We start from the raw sequence: 14,889 nt of genomic DNA on the forward strand, positions 1-14,889 counted from the left end.
CATGGGCTCGTCGGCCGCGGCGGCCGCGGCGGCTGCGGCCGCGGACTCGGCGCAGTGGCTGTCGGTGAAGGAGGAGACCATCTTCCTGCACGACGGGCTGATCCGGGTCACCGACCTGGCCGAGCTGCCCAGCGAGATCCTCGGCGCCCCGGAGGCCGCCGACACCGACCTGGAGGTGAGGCGCGGCCCGGCCCCGTCAGGCGAGCCGCCGGCCCCGCGCCCCCGGCCCCGCGCCCCCGGCCGCCCCCGCCTCAGCCGCCCCGCGGCCGCCGCCGGCCGGGCAGGTGTGTGGGCGCGGGGCGGGGCGCGGGGCTGCGGCCGCCGCCCCCGCGCCGCCTCCCCCGCGGGCCTCGCGCCCCGGGGATTCCGCGGGCGGCGCGTTCCGAGCGCCCGGAGCCCGGCGTTTCCTGAGGCGGACGCCCGCGGTCTCCACGCCCTGAGGGAGCCGCGGCTGCCTCCGGGCTCGCCTTCCCCCCGCGGCCCGGGGCGCCCCTCAGGGCACCCCCGGCGGCCCGCGGCGGGGAGCCTGCGCCTCGGCGCCGCACACCTGCCCCGGCCCCGGCGCCGCGGGAGGCCCCGGAGGGAGAGGCGGCGCCGGCGGGGCGGGCGGTCCCGCGGCTTCTCCGCGCCGGGCCGCGCACTGACGGGGTCTTTGTCAGGAGAGCGGGCGGCGTGGACGGCGAGGGGCGCTCCCGGCCGCCCCCGGGGGCCCTGCGGAGGGTCGGGGCGCGTTAGGCCGCGAGGCCTGGCCGTGAGCCCCGGGCCGGCGGGACGTCCACGTTTGGGAGCCGTGGCAGGTGCAGCAAATCTCCCCAAATGTGCCGCTGGCTTTGGGGTAGAAGGAAAACATATGTTTGGTCGATGGGAACTTTCCACCGACTTGGTTTCGTGTTTGCTCAGAGGTGGGAATCCTGGCCCAGGCATTTCATTGCGGCCAGCCGCTGCTGACACTGCTTCCCCCTCCACTTTGGGGGGTGACATTTTGATGTGTAGGTAGCACAGGGTGGCATGAAATTCTTATTGTCGCAAGGAGGGCTCTCTGGGGTTGGGCGCAGAGGGGATGGCCTGTCTTCTGGCTATAAACGGAATGTGAGGAATCTACTGTGTTTTGCGTTTTGCATGCATTTGCGACACAACGAAGATTTAAAAAAAAAAAAATAGATTAAACCCCATTCCTGTGTTTCTGGAGACAGCAGTGATCAGATTGTGTTGACCGAGACATTTGGACGTGCTTGAGATGCGAATACGTTCCTCTGTGTTTTTGTGTCTGGATTTGAGGTTGAGGTTGCAGCATTCCCATTATGAACTCTTAATTGATTTATTTTACAGTCTGACCACCAAAAGAAAAAAAAAAAGGAAGACACAGGTTGGTAGAAAATTCATAACATGGAATCATAGTTTTATTAAGTCTCATTTGGACCTGTTCTATAAAAAGCAAGGTGTGTCTGAGTGGTTTATTTGCTTGAAAACTCAAGTGGTACTATGCTATGATGGTGGAAATCTTTTTATTTAATTGGCTCTGTTGTATGTGAAATATGGAAAATGGATGCTCTTTGTTCCTTAGAGTCTAAATTTAGACGATATATACATACACATATATACAATTCTTGTTTAGAATTAAGAAGAGCAAGAGTAGTTAAAAATACCTGAGCTATTTAGTTGGTTTTCCTAACATGTTTACGTATAACTGTAGTGAATGTCAGCTTTTTTCATGGAAAAATTATTTTAAAAGAAAGAAACCCTCTAGCTTGGGGAAGATTTTTAAAAACTCCTTAAAAAATTTATGGTCTGACCTCTCAGAAACCAGTATGCAGTAAACATTTATGACTACCAATATGAAGGAGTTTTTTCTTTCCATACGTTATATAGACATCATAGTTCAGGAGAAATGTGTTGCTCTGAATGTTTTTGTGGTTATTAGATGTGCTCGTTTGGGTGTATTTATGTTTAATTATTTAATAATACTATTAAGTATAGCCTGTATGTCAGGCATTATTAAATTTTCAAAAGGACCCTAGTAGCTAGATATTGTAGCAGTTGTAAATATTCACCTATTGTACTAATGAGGCAGGCACGGAGCAGGTATGTGGCTTGCTCAAGATCACATAGTTAGAGAGCCAAGACATTGACTGGGTCTGTTGGTCTCAAACACAACCCCTAATACTCTACTGCCTCCAGGCGTGTGTGATATGCATATTTGTGATTATTTTAATGTCAGTGACTCAAGAGAGTATAATAAACTTAACTTTATTCCCTTTCTGACTTTTCAATTGCCACCACCGCTAAGAAATGCCTCTTTAAAATCTTTCCTTCCAGTGAACGAAGGGTGAACAGTGGCCATTTCTCACAGGGTTAAAGTTATCTGGAATTCTTTTGCTAACAATTGCAATGTGAGAGATAGACTCAGACAGACTAGGCGAACTGATTTATGATTGGCAACTTTAATGCATAAGACTATCCTAGCTGTAAAAGAGTGGTAGAATCTGAGAGCAAGAAGGGATCTTCAAGAGAATCTGTTCCCTCATTTGAGAGACAGGGTTTTTGAAATAAGGTACAGTTATGTCTTGGTTTCTGTGGCATAGCTAGTCATGGTAGGGCCAGAAACAGGCTTTCCTGCCTTTAAATTCCAATGTTCTTTTTACCTTGTAAATGCTGCTCAAAGTAAAATGTCAGTCTGGAAAAAAAAAAAATTGTCCTTAGAAGTAGATCAGCATTGACTTAGCATTTTAATTTAAGCAAAAGTAGACCATTTGAATTAAAATTTTAATTCCTAGTAAATGCTTTTTTTTTTTTTTAAAGATTTATTTATTTGTTTATTTATTTATACAAGCACTGGGTACAGTCAGAAGCGCGGGAGAGAGAGAATTCACCAGAGCCAGAGCGGGGAGCAGAACAGGCAGAAGGACCGAAGTACACTGCTGAGGGGAGCAGCGAGCGGCAGGAGAGGTCTGCGCACCATGCGGGACCCTCCTCCTGTGGCCGGGGAGCAGCCGGGGATCGAACCGGCGCTACAGAGGCTGCAGGCAGCTTCGCAACCCAGCGCTCAACCGCTGTGCCACCAGGGAGTTCCTCCTAATAAATTCTAAACAGGAGGTTTTAAAAAATCAGCACATAATATTTAATAAACAAATTCATTGAACAAGTATTTGTGGGATTCAGAAGTGAGCTAGGCCCAGTGTCCTGGGTCTTGGGGACATAGCAAGAGATAAAATAAAATCCTTGTCCTTAAATTTATTTTTGTGGTAGGGCATAAACAATAACAAATAAAGTTTTTTAAAGATTTATTTTTTATTTATTCATCTAAGAACTTGGGCCTAGGTTAGAAGTGTGGGGCATAAGAGGATTCACCAGAGACAGAGTAGGGAGCAGAACAGGCAGATCTGCTGAAATACACTGCTGAGGGGAGCAGCGGGGAGACAGGAGAGGTCTGCTGCGCTATATGTGTGTTCGCTCCCTGCCTGGGGGTCGAACTCTTAATGAATTCATCCCGTAATGGCTGGCCATAGTTTGATAGTGCTGAGACTTAACCCCCTGCACCACCAGGGAAGCCCCAAACATAAATATTTTAAATGATAAGTGCTATGGAGAAAAGTGTAGCTGGCGGGGGGTACTTTGCTGGTGGAGAAGAAGTCTGTTGTATTTAGCCTATGATGGCATTTGGGCTTGTACCTAAAGGAAGTAGAGAATGTCCCATATGACTACTGGGACAGTGCATCCCAGACAGAGGACAGCAAGAACCAAGTACCTGAGAGGGAAGCTTCCTTGGCATCCTTAGTCTAGTCAGCAAAGACAGAGACGCGTGAGATAGGAGGTTAGGACATGGGGGAATGCAGAATCCTTTAGATGAGGACTACTACAAGTGAATTAAAAAAGCAGAGCAAGATATTTTCTTGGCCTTTAAAATGACTATTTTATTTTTTAAAGATTTATTTATTTATGCATACAAGAGCTGGGGTATAGGCCAGAGGAGTGGGAGGTGAGAGGATTCGCCAGAGACAGAATGGGGAACAGAACAGGCAGATTGACCAAAGTACACTGCTGAGGGGAGCAGCGGGCGAGTCAGGAGAGGTCTGTTGAGCCATGTGGGTTGCCCCCTGGCTGCCCAGGGATCGAACTCATGCTGCAGAGGCTGCTGACAGCTTCATAGGTTGCGTCTTAACCCCTTGTGCCACCAGGGAAGCCCATAACTATTTATTTTAATTATATGTTATTAGAATGTGAAAGCATGTAGGAAATTATTTTTTAAGTGTTGAAATAAAATAAATGTAAGAGAAACAGCAAAGCGATAGCTCAAAAACGACAACTCAGATATTATTGAATTTTGTATTACATTTTATAGACCATTAGTCTTTTTAAAATAAAGGGAATTTATGGGAAAAAGGTAATAGCCTATTTTTGGAAGTTCCAAAAGGTTGCTACCTCCTGACTCAATTTTCCTAACTCCAGGTGGGGAGAGGCATCATGCATCTGGCTGTGGACAGAGGAGCTAGTTGGTTTGTCCCATAGTTTTGAGTAATTTTGAATTCAAGCATTTTGGTGAATGTTTCTCATTTTTTCCTATGTTTATTTATAAGGGACATATTCCACCCCCTGACATGCCATTACCATTCAAAAACTTGAAGTGCATGGTTGCCTGTTTGTGGTTGCCCTGAACGAGACACAATCTAAATGTCCATCAACAGGTGAATGGATAAACAAGTGTGGTACACCAACACATGGAATACTACTCGGCAGTAAAAAGGAATAAACTGTTGATACTGATAACATGGATGGATTTATGCTGAGTGAAAGAAGCCTGCCACACAGGGGTGCATATTGTCAGATTCCACTTCTGTGAAATTCTAGAAAAGGCAAACTAAACCATAGTCACACATTGCAGATCAGTGGTTGCCTGAGGTGGAGGAAGGCAGGAAGGGATGGGAGAAGAAATTACAAAGGAACCTGAGGAAACATTTGGGGGTGACGGATATGTTCCCTAATTTGATTGTAGTGATGATTTCATGGTCAGATTATGCATATGTCAGAGATCATTAAGTGGTACCATTTTAAATACGTGTAGTTTGTTGTATGGCAATAAAAAAAATCCATGTAGGCTGAAGTATCTTACTGATATTTCAAAACTGAAAAAGGTAGGGGTTTTTGTGTGTCATTTGTTTTTTGCCTCGTAAGGAAGAAGCACTTGGGTTGGGAGCGATCAACTCCAATAGTCAAGTCTTTGAATACTTACAGTACACTCAAGTGAAACCTTTGTGACAATATTTAGGTCTGGCAGTGTTGATCCTTTCATCTAGAAGGATACCACCAGTTTGTTTATCCTTTGGAAGCTATTTACATACTTTTATAAAATTCCAAATTTAGAAGAGTTAATACACAGATGAATAATGAATGAGCATGGAATAGGAGCCACTAAATCTTGGTGCAGTGTCATGAGCTCGGGGCACTTGGGCAAATGCGTCAACAAGCTCTCAGGCTGTAAGGGATTCTGCCCTCATCTAACTGTGTCTTGGGGCAAATTCCATACTTCTGGTATGCCCAGGTTTCTTCTTCCACTGCACCTTCTTCTTCCCCATCCTCACTACCATGGCAACAATGTGAGCATATTGCTGACAAAACAAAAACAAATATGTTTTTGTTGTTACACCTCTAGAATTTTCCATCCCAAGTCATTTGCAAGATGGCTAGGAAAGATAATAGCCTTCATTTCAGCTTTCCTCCAATCATAGGCCTAAGGTCTTACTAAATAAATCAGTTTTGATTATTATCTCTCTTCTTGGCTTCCATCTTGACTGCCACAAGATACCACCTGTTGACAAGGGCTGCTGGGGGATTGTCCTCCACCTGTTCTTTCCTAAGTCATATGGTACCTGTGGTGATAATTATGAAAGGACTGTCAATTACTGGAAATGCCCCACACTTTGTCTTCTCTTCCCCTCTTGGCGTCTTCATTGGTTATGGGGGGAACACAAGTTGTGTAGTCTGCTTTGCAAAATGTTTAGTCAATTGTTGCAGATAAATGTAAATAACAGCAGGTAATCATCTAGGGGACACATGCATCGTTTCCTCAGAAGAGAAGGCTGCAGAAATTTTACGGCCATTTGATTCCACATTTTAAACACAGCTTATGTAGTCATTATGTTTTTTATAATTAATACATGAATACATTCTTATAAAAAAGGAAAATAACTGATGAAACTGAAGTTTCTTTTGACTACTATCCCTAGTCATCACCATGAACTCCCCACCATGGTTAAATCAGTAATAACATTTTTGTATATTCAAGACCCTTTTTGAATGTGAATGTTTATGTATATGTATACATAACACCTTTTATTAATTTTCCTTTTTTACATAGAAGATGTGATGCTAGACATATCTTTTTGTGACTTGCTTTTTTAAAAATGCAATGATTTGTTTTGATGTTTATGTGTCTCAAAATATAGAACTATCACATTTTTATGAAGTGCTGTTCAGACTCCAAAAATACCGTGGCTTATTTAGCCATTCCCCCACCCATGAGCATCTTAGTTTCTATTGCTGTGCTAACAAGTTGTCACAAATTTAGTGACTTAACACAACACAAACTTACTCTCTTTTATTTTTGGAAATCAGAAGTCCAAAATGAACCACACTAAAAGTCAGGTGTTGGCAGAATTGATTCCTTTTGTAGGCTAGAATCCATTCCTTCGATTCCTCCATCTTCTGAGCGCATCGCCCGAGGCTCTGTCTGGTCTGGCAGCGCACCTTTTCTTTGACCGCACTTGCGCTCTTTCACCCAGACCCTTGTGATTACCTTAGAGCCCATCCAGATAATCCACGGTAGCCCCCCTAGTTCAAGACTTAATTTAATCGTACCTGCAAAGTCCGTTTTGCCATCTCAGGTTACATTCACAGGTTCTGGGGATTGGGATGTTGACATGTTGGGGGACCATTATTCAGCTGACCACAATGGGTATTTTGGGTATTTGGAAATTTTCACTATTAAAAGTGCTTTTTCAGCGCATTGCCTTAGACACCTGTCTGTTCACAGGCATATGTTTTTCTTTGGAGTAGTTCCCGAGAAATAAAATATTGGGGTCCTTGATGACTGTAGGATGGATGACGGAACCCTGTGGTCCCAACTGCATGCCTGATGGCGGCCACCAGGAGTAAGGTGTGGGCATAGGTAGATGGGATTCACCTGGGCTAAGATTGGGCTTTTAAGGGTGGCATCACGGGGACGCCAGCGGAAGCCGAGAGAAGAAACAGAGCAGAAGCAGAGCAGAAGTAGAGAAGCAGAACAGAAGGAGAGAGAGAGAGAGAGAGAGAGAGAGAGAGAGAAAGAGAGAGAGCGAGCGCCAGAGAGCCCAGATAGAGTGAATACTTGCTGGGGGCTGGGAGGCCTGCCAGCCTCCCGGCCCCCCAGCACCCCTGCCTGCCGTGTGCCTGGTAAATCCCAGTAAAAGCCTGCAAAAGCCACTGAGGCTCCATGACTCTTCTTACCCGGTCTGCTGGATCCAAAAACCTGCTCAGTGCCCATTTCGTGCCCTTACAATGGCCATTTTAAATTTCAATAGATATTGCCAATTGCTCTTCAGATTGACTACTGTTTTTACTCCTAAATAACAGTTCTCGACAGGACCTCTTTTGCTTACATCCTCATAGAGACCATTTTAGAACTCGTGGGCTTGCTTAGATTTATCATTTGCTTAAGCCAATGACTTTCACTGCAAACCTGAATGCAGTAGATGCAGCTGGCTACCTGGAAATGGGTGCTGAACCACGGCGGCTGGAGAAGCCGTTGTCTGCTGCCTGCCTAGCTGTTATCACTTCACTTCAGAGGCCCTCTCTCCTGCCTTGATCTCCCTCGCCTCCTGGCATGCACTCATTTCGTCAGTAATCCAGTTAATACAGGCCATATCCATATATAGGCAGGAGAGAGCAACAACTTCTTATTCTGATGGTCTGGGGATGCTGCCAGAAGCCAGCAGAGCCAGGGAGCTGCCCACTGTGAGAAGAGACACGCTGGCTCCCCAAGTGTGTTTAGAGTGCCCTGCAGTTGTTGGGCAGACTCTCTGGACTCAGATTGTCTTAACATTTTTTCTCTTTCATGCTAATACAAGGAGCCATTCCAATTCTGTTTTTACTTACGTGAAAAATAACTGATATTAAATTGTATTTTTTTGCTATATGCAACTTATTGGTTAAAAAGAAGTATAGTCATGAGTGTTATGGAAAACAGAAAATACCTGAAAGTATAGGAGAGAAAATGCTAATTATTTACAAATTAATTTTTTGCTTTTTCTTCTTTAATTCATACATATATATGTACATACAGCATATATGTATAAATAATTGTAATCATGTATTAGGAGCATTTTGTCAATTTAGATTTAAAAATGTAATTTTTAATGGTTGCATAGTAATTTATGGATGTACTATAATTGTCTTGTACATTACTGCTTTTTCTTCACATCTGCTATGTTAAAGATGACTCCATTTTATAGGAGGCCAAATGGTTTTTAGTGTTTAGAGTGTTATTTGATAAAGTTTGAATTGTAAACTTGAGCTGATGGCTTAAATATGTTTCTGCATCCCATTACTTTTGACAGTTTAGAATTCAAAGGAATTTTCATGGTACTGTATGATTCCTCTCCAGTAACATTGAGTATTTGTGTTGAGCTTTGGGCATATAAAGTGCTGTTATGAACTATTGTGAAATAATGTCCCACGATGGGACAGCTTTGGAGTGGACACACACTTGAATCCCCCGTGCTCCTGTGAAACCTGCAGTTGACTGAATTACTGGGTCAAAGCACAGTGTGTAGCAATTTTAGATTAACAATAAGGACTTGTGTAATTTGCAAACTATTTTATGCAAATTGTAGGTTTAGTAATGCTAATAACTACAGATGCATCATTCAAGTTGTAGTTTTATATCAACAAAATATTAACATCCCTCTTGTATTTGCAATGAATCTTTTCAGTGTTAACTCTATTTGCTTTGTGCCCTGGAGTTTGCATTTCTGATTTCGCATGAACAAAGTCTAGTTTAATAGATATTGCTATTTAAAGACAGACTACAAAATTTGGACCTCCCTTTTCTTCGTGTTGAAATAAAATAAGAGAATAATTAGGGAGAATCTATGGTTAAAAAAACAGTGGTATATGGTAGAATTACGTTCTTTAATTCTTTTTAAAAGATGTATTTTATGCATGCAAGAACTGGGGTGTAAGCCAGAGGGGGGTGTGTGTGTGGCAGGGGATTTGACAGGATTCACCAGAGTGGGGAATAGAACAGGCGGATCTACTGTAATACACTGCTGAGGGGAGCAGCTGGCAAGGCAGGAGAGGTCTGTTGCGCCATATAGGTTAGCTCCCTGGCTGGCTGGTGATCGAACTTGTGCTGTCGTGGTTGGCGGTAGCTCGATAGTACTGTCTTTAACCCCTGTGCCACCAGGGAGGCCCTTTTTTAATTTTGTAATGTACATTCCTTCCTGATTATCCAGTTGTGTTGCTGAAAGATAATTTATTGGCTTATTTAATCTAGAAAGGAGCAAAATGGGAGGAAAGGTAAAAATACAGTTGCTGACTTTAGAAGAAGCATTATTTTGGATGAGCTTTAATAAAGTTTCCTTTCCTTCAGGGGTCTGAATCTGAATAGAATTTAGGATTCCTTGGATCCATAAATAGAATTCAGGGGGTGTCTGTGAACTTGGATGGGAAAAAATATGTCTTTGTCTACCCATACTTTTTGCAGAAATCCAATGTTTCCTTCAATTATGAACGCAGTCAACAAACTGTAGTAGTAACTGTCAGTACCTGTGATTTTGTAACCCATAGAAATGATATTTTCATGTGGTACTACAGTTGCTGAGCGTGCGCTTGTTTCCCTGTCCCCTACAATGCAGAGTCAAGTACTAGTTGTGTCATGGACCTGTGGCCTTCCAGAGGCTTTCGCATATACTATTTTCATTTCATCCTTTCAGTGGCTCTTTGAGGCCATAGAGATGTTATTTTAGAAAAAAAGAGGCTGAGAGAAGCAAAATGATTTGTCCAAGGTCATGTCATTGGTTAATGCTAGGATTAGGACTCTAGCTTTTCTGCATGATTTTCAACTGCTCTGCTTTAGGTGGCACTTGACCTTGATAACCTGTTATATCTGAGATAGCAGTTAACGGTACATAGTCCAGTCTCCACATGCCTGTCAGACTAATCTTTGTAAAGCACAGTTATGTTACCTGTCCAAGACTTCAATGGTTTCTCATTTCTTGCAAAATAAAATGATAATTCAAGGTAGCTATGATTTGCTTTCAAATGCCACACCTCTCTTCTGTATATCCACAGCACTGCCACATGCACATATATGTGTGTGTATATATGTAATTTGTTTGGATGCCTGATCTCCCTTACTGTATTATGAGCTCTTTGAGGGCAGCAGCTTCATATTGTACATCATTGAATATCTACTACCCTAGTAGGAGCTCAGATATTGGATGTTGATTGAACTGAATGTTAAAATGGGCTTTTGTAACAAGTGGAAGTGTGTAATTTAATAATATTATGCGTTGAGGACATAGGTCAGGAAAATTCATTGATAGAGACTAGAGGAGCTTGTTATTGCTATTACTCTACGAATGTAGTATTGGTGAGACTTTAGAAATTTTAATTGCAGTTATGCTCTGCCTTTTTTATATGGGAGAGAACACATCTCAGCAATTGTAATAAATGTTCATGCTTGAACGTGGGTGAACAATATGGGGTTCAGGCCTTTAATTTTGTTTCTAGCCTAATGAATTTTGCATAGAGAATAATGAATTCCTGAGAGATTTCTGAGAACAGTTCAAATAGATGGAGTTAATTGAAAATACCTTGCTTTGATCATTATATTAAAAATCTTAATGAATGTGAATGAGTTTTTGTTTCACTTAGGTGTTCTATGGTGAGAAAATGAGCTTGAGCACTGTTCTATTTATGTCAAGCATTTCCATGCAGAGATTATTTGTTTCAGTTTTTTTTTTATTAAGGACTGGAACTGTCACAAAAGTTTTATTTTAGGATTTAGCATAATCTAGTTACTAATGACCACAATAAAGCTATAAATTGTAATTCATTCAACACATTACAAAACGTTTAATATTTTTAAGTTAAAATGTTAGACTTTCAGGAAATTGACAATATACAAAAACATGTAGAGAAGAAAATGGGCCTCCCTGGTGGTGCAAGGGGTAAAGCATAGCACTGTGAAGCTATCCACAGCCTCTGCAGCTCGAGTTTGATCCCCCAGCCAGGAGGCTACCCACATGGTGCAGCAGACCTCTTCTGTTTCACCCGCTGCTCCCCTCGGCAGTGTATTTCAGTACATCTACCAGTTCTGCTCCCTGCTCTCTCTCTGGTGACTCCTCTCACCTCCCGCACCTCTGGCCTGTACCCCAGTTCTTGTATGCATAAATAAATCAATCTTTAAAAAAAAAGAAGAAGAAGAAAATAAAGAGTCTCCCTGGTGGCACCAGGGTTAAAGTCTCAGCACTGTCAAGCTATCACCAGCCACTGCAGCCTGAAATCTATCCACAACCAGAAGCTGACCACATGGTGCAGCAGACCTCTCCTCTCTCGCCTGCTGCTCCCCTCAGCAGTGTATTTCAGTAGATCTGCCTGTTCTGCTCCCCGCTGTGTCTCTGGTGAATCCTCTTACCCCCGCACCTCTGGCCTGTACCCCAGTTCTTGTATGCATAAGTAAATAAAAATAAAAATAAAATATTAAAAAAAAAAAACCTTTAAAAAAAGAGAAAAAATAAAGTCACTCCTGTTACTACCTGGAGATAACTATAGTTAATATTTTCTTTTTTAAGATTTTATTCATGCATACAAGAACCAGGGTACAGGCCAGAGGTGTGGGGGTGGCGAGAGGATTCAGCAGAGACAGAGCGGGGAACAGAACAGGCAGACCGAAATGCACTGCTGAGGGGAGCAGCGGGCGAGACAGGAGAGGTCTTTCGCGCCATGTGAGCATCTCTGCGGCTGGCCTGTATCGAACCCGTGCTGTAGAGGCTGCGGACAGCCTCCCAGCACTGCACTCAACTGCCTGCACCACCGGGGAGGCCCTATAGTTAATATTTTCAAGTATTTCCTTCTAGACATTTTCCTATGTATATACACTCATATCTTAAGAAATTAAGATTATTATATGTATATATTTTATGTCTTGTCTTCTCTCCTTTATATTGATATTACCTGTGGGCATTTCTCTCAAAAATGTCAATATTGTTGAGAATATGGTTTTTAATACTTGCATAGATAATAAAACCTGCATGGCATTTCATTTTATGGATATTTAACAATTTATTTACCCAATTCTCAGTTGTTAGATATTTTTTAAGATTTATTTATTTATACAAGAACTGGGGTACAGGTCAGAGGCGCGGGAGAGTGAGAGAATTCACCAGAGACAGAGCAGGAGTGGGGCGCAGAACAGGCAGACAGACCAAAGACACTGCTGAGGGGAGCAGCAGGTGAGGCAGTAGAGGTCTGCTGTGCCATGTGGGTATCTCTCTGGCCGGCCATGCTGTAGAGGCTGCGGACAGTTTTACAGTGCAGCGCTCAACCCGCTGCACCACCGGGGAGGCCCGAATCTTTTTTTTTTTTTTTTTTAAGCTTTATTTATTTTTGCATACAAGAACTGGGGTGTAAGTCAGAGGTATGGGGGGTGAGAGGATTCACCAGAGAGAGTGGGGAGCAGAATAGGCAGACTGACTGAAATACACTGCTGAGGGGAGCAGCAGATGAGACAGGAGAGGTGTGCTGCACCCTATGGGTTGCTCCCTGGCCAGGATCCAGTTCATACTGCAGAGGCTGCAGATAGCTTCATAGTGCTGAGACTTAACCCTTTGCACTACCAGGGAGGCCCAGCCTTAAGAGTTTTTCTAACATTTTTTTACAACTGAGAAATTGATGTCTCCTCTAGCCTTTTTTTTTTTTTTTAAAGATTTATTTATTTATGCATTCAAGAGCTGGGGTACAGGCCAGAGATGCGGGGGGGTGAGAGGATTCACCAGAGACAGAGAGGGGAACAGAACAGGCAGACTGACTAAAGTACACTGCTGAGGAGAGCAGCAGACAAGTCAGGAGAGGTCTGCTGCGCCATGTGGGTAGCTCCCTGGCTGGCCCGGGGATCGAACTCGTGTTGCAGAGGCTGCGGATTGCTTCATAGTGCTGTACTTAACCCCTTGCGCCACCAGGGAGACCCCTGGACTTTCTTTACACATGTTTTGAATGAATCATTTTGGTGTCATTAATAATAACTCACAGTGACACTTAAGTTTCTGTTCTCTGATCCCCAGTCATTTTTCTTGTGTTCATAGATGGACATCTGCATCTATTACTATCCCTCAATATTCTGTCCCTTAATATTCTCCCTTAATATTCTGTCACTGGGATCACACTACATATGGCATTTATACCTTACACTAAATAGTTTGTCATAAAGATACTTTTCGTGTCAATATGTAAAAGTTACCAATGCTTTTTTAATAGGTTATATTTTATTTTTGTATTTTGTTTAACCAACCAAATTGCTTTATTTCTCTAAAATTTACCTTGTGAGTTAATATAGGCATTAGGCATTATTCTTTAGCAATGAGAACACTGAGGCTTTTCTAGTTAAAGAGTAAATTACACCTTAGTAAGTATTGATTGAGCTCCTGCTGGAAGCCCAGAAATGTGTTAATTCCATCCATACATTTGTTTAAAAACTTCCTTTTATTTTTCAGATTTGCTCAACTTTGTTTCTCCTTTTTTATTGAGGTGCCATTAGTTTACAACAGTGATGTTTCATCCCAGTACTCACTTCTTCGCTGTCAGTGTCTGCTTCTCAGTTAAATTCCTGTTTCTTTTCTCTGAGCTTATTTCTCCCTCTTTTTATTGCTTTTCCTTTTTTAATTATCCACTGGTGTGACAAAAATGGCCATCATTAGGCAGTGAGGTTTTACTTACCATTCAAATCACATCTTCAGCATTCAGAATCGTAGAACTTGTAATGCTGAAAAGAATCTTGAGATCATTTAATCCAACTTTTTTCCCAGAAGATAGGGAGTTTCTTTAGCTTCTTATGACCATTGCTAAGGGCTTGGCGTCTTTTAAAATCACATTGGAAAATGAAATAGGTTGCAGGTAGCATGGCACAGGCCCTGACTGTTACCAGCCAGAACAGGAATTAAGAGGAAGCATTTCGGGACTTGTAAAATTTCCTAGACTAGTCTTTTATCTATAAGATAAAAGTATCTTATAAGAAGTATAAGAAGATGTGGAATGTGTATTTTACATCCTTTTTTTCTACTTTATTTTTGTAGTAATTGGCTTTTGATTTATTTTACAAAAGTTTTCTTCTGCCATGGTTGTGAAAAAACCTGGTTCTTCACCACAGATAGTCTGAAGAGTACTGACATGGAATATCTAATGCAGCGTATGACAAATATTAGGCGCTCAAAAACTTTACCTTCATTGTGTTTTGAAAGTTTGTGTTTACTTTTGGTGACAATGTGTGGCATCTGATTAGCTGATAAATGAAACATTATTTTCTAAAAATGAGGTGGTTAAAATTGACACTGTTGGTTTCAAATATTGCAGGTCCTCAGATAACATCATTTAGTTATAACATTGATGAGGGGGAAAAAAAAGATTCTAGCTGGGACTACTCTGTGTGAGTTTGGATGTTCTGCCAAGTCTGCATGGATTTTCTCCAGGAACTCCCGTTCCCGAGACTTCCCAAAGATGTGCACATGAGGTTGGTTGGCGTGATTCAGCTGGCAGAGTGCTGGTGGGTGGGTGTGAGGGGCCCAGCTGTGGAAGGGTTCTGTCAAGGGTTGGGGCCTACCTTGCACCCTGAGCTGCCAGGAGCGGCTCTGGCCACCTGAA

At 42.8% G+C, this 14,889-nt stretch overlaps 1 protein-coding gene across 4 annotated transcripts in view; it reads left to right on the forward strand.

Annotated features, from left to right (window-relative positions):
- Position 1: 1 nt before the first annotated feature.
- Positions 2-14,889, forward strand: part of HECTD4 (HECT domain E3 ubiquitin protein ligase 4) — a 172,072-nt gene continuing 157,184 nt past the window's right edge. For all 4 annotated transcript variants that reach the window (XM_037511140.2, XM_037511136.2, XM_054695324.1 and 1 more), the window contains exon 1: positions 2-175. In XM_037511140.2, coding sequence (XP_037367037.1) covers positions 2-175 — 174 coding nt within the window. The remainder of the gene's footprint in view (positions 176-14,889) is intronic.

This window comes from Talpa occidentalis, unplaced genomic scaffold (genome assembly GCF_014898055.3).
Source record: "Talpa occidentalis isolate TD23 unplaced genomic scaffold, MPIMG_talOcc4v2.1 talOcc4.14, whole genome shotgun sequence".
Taxonomy (NCBI): domain Eukaryota; kingdom Metazoa; phylum Chordata; class Mammalia; order Eulipotyphla; family Talpidae; genus Talpa; species Talpa occidentalis.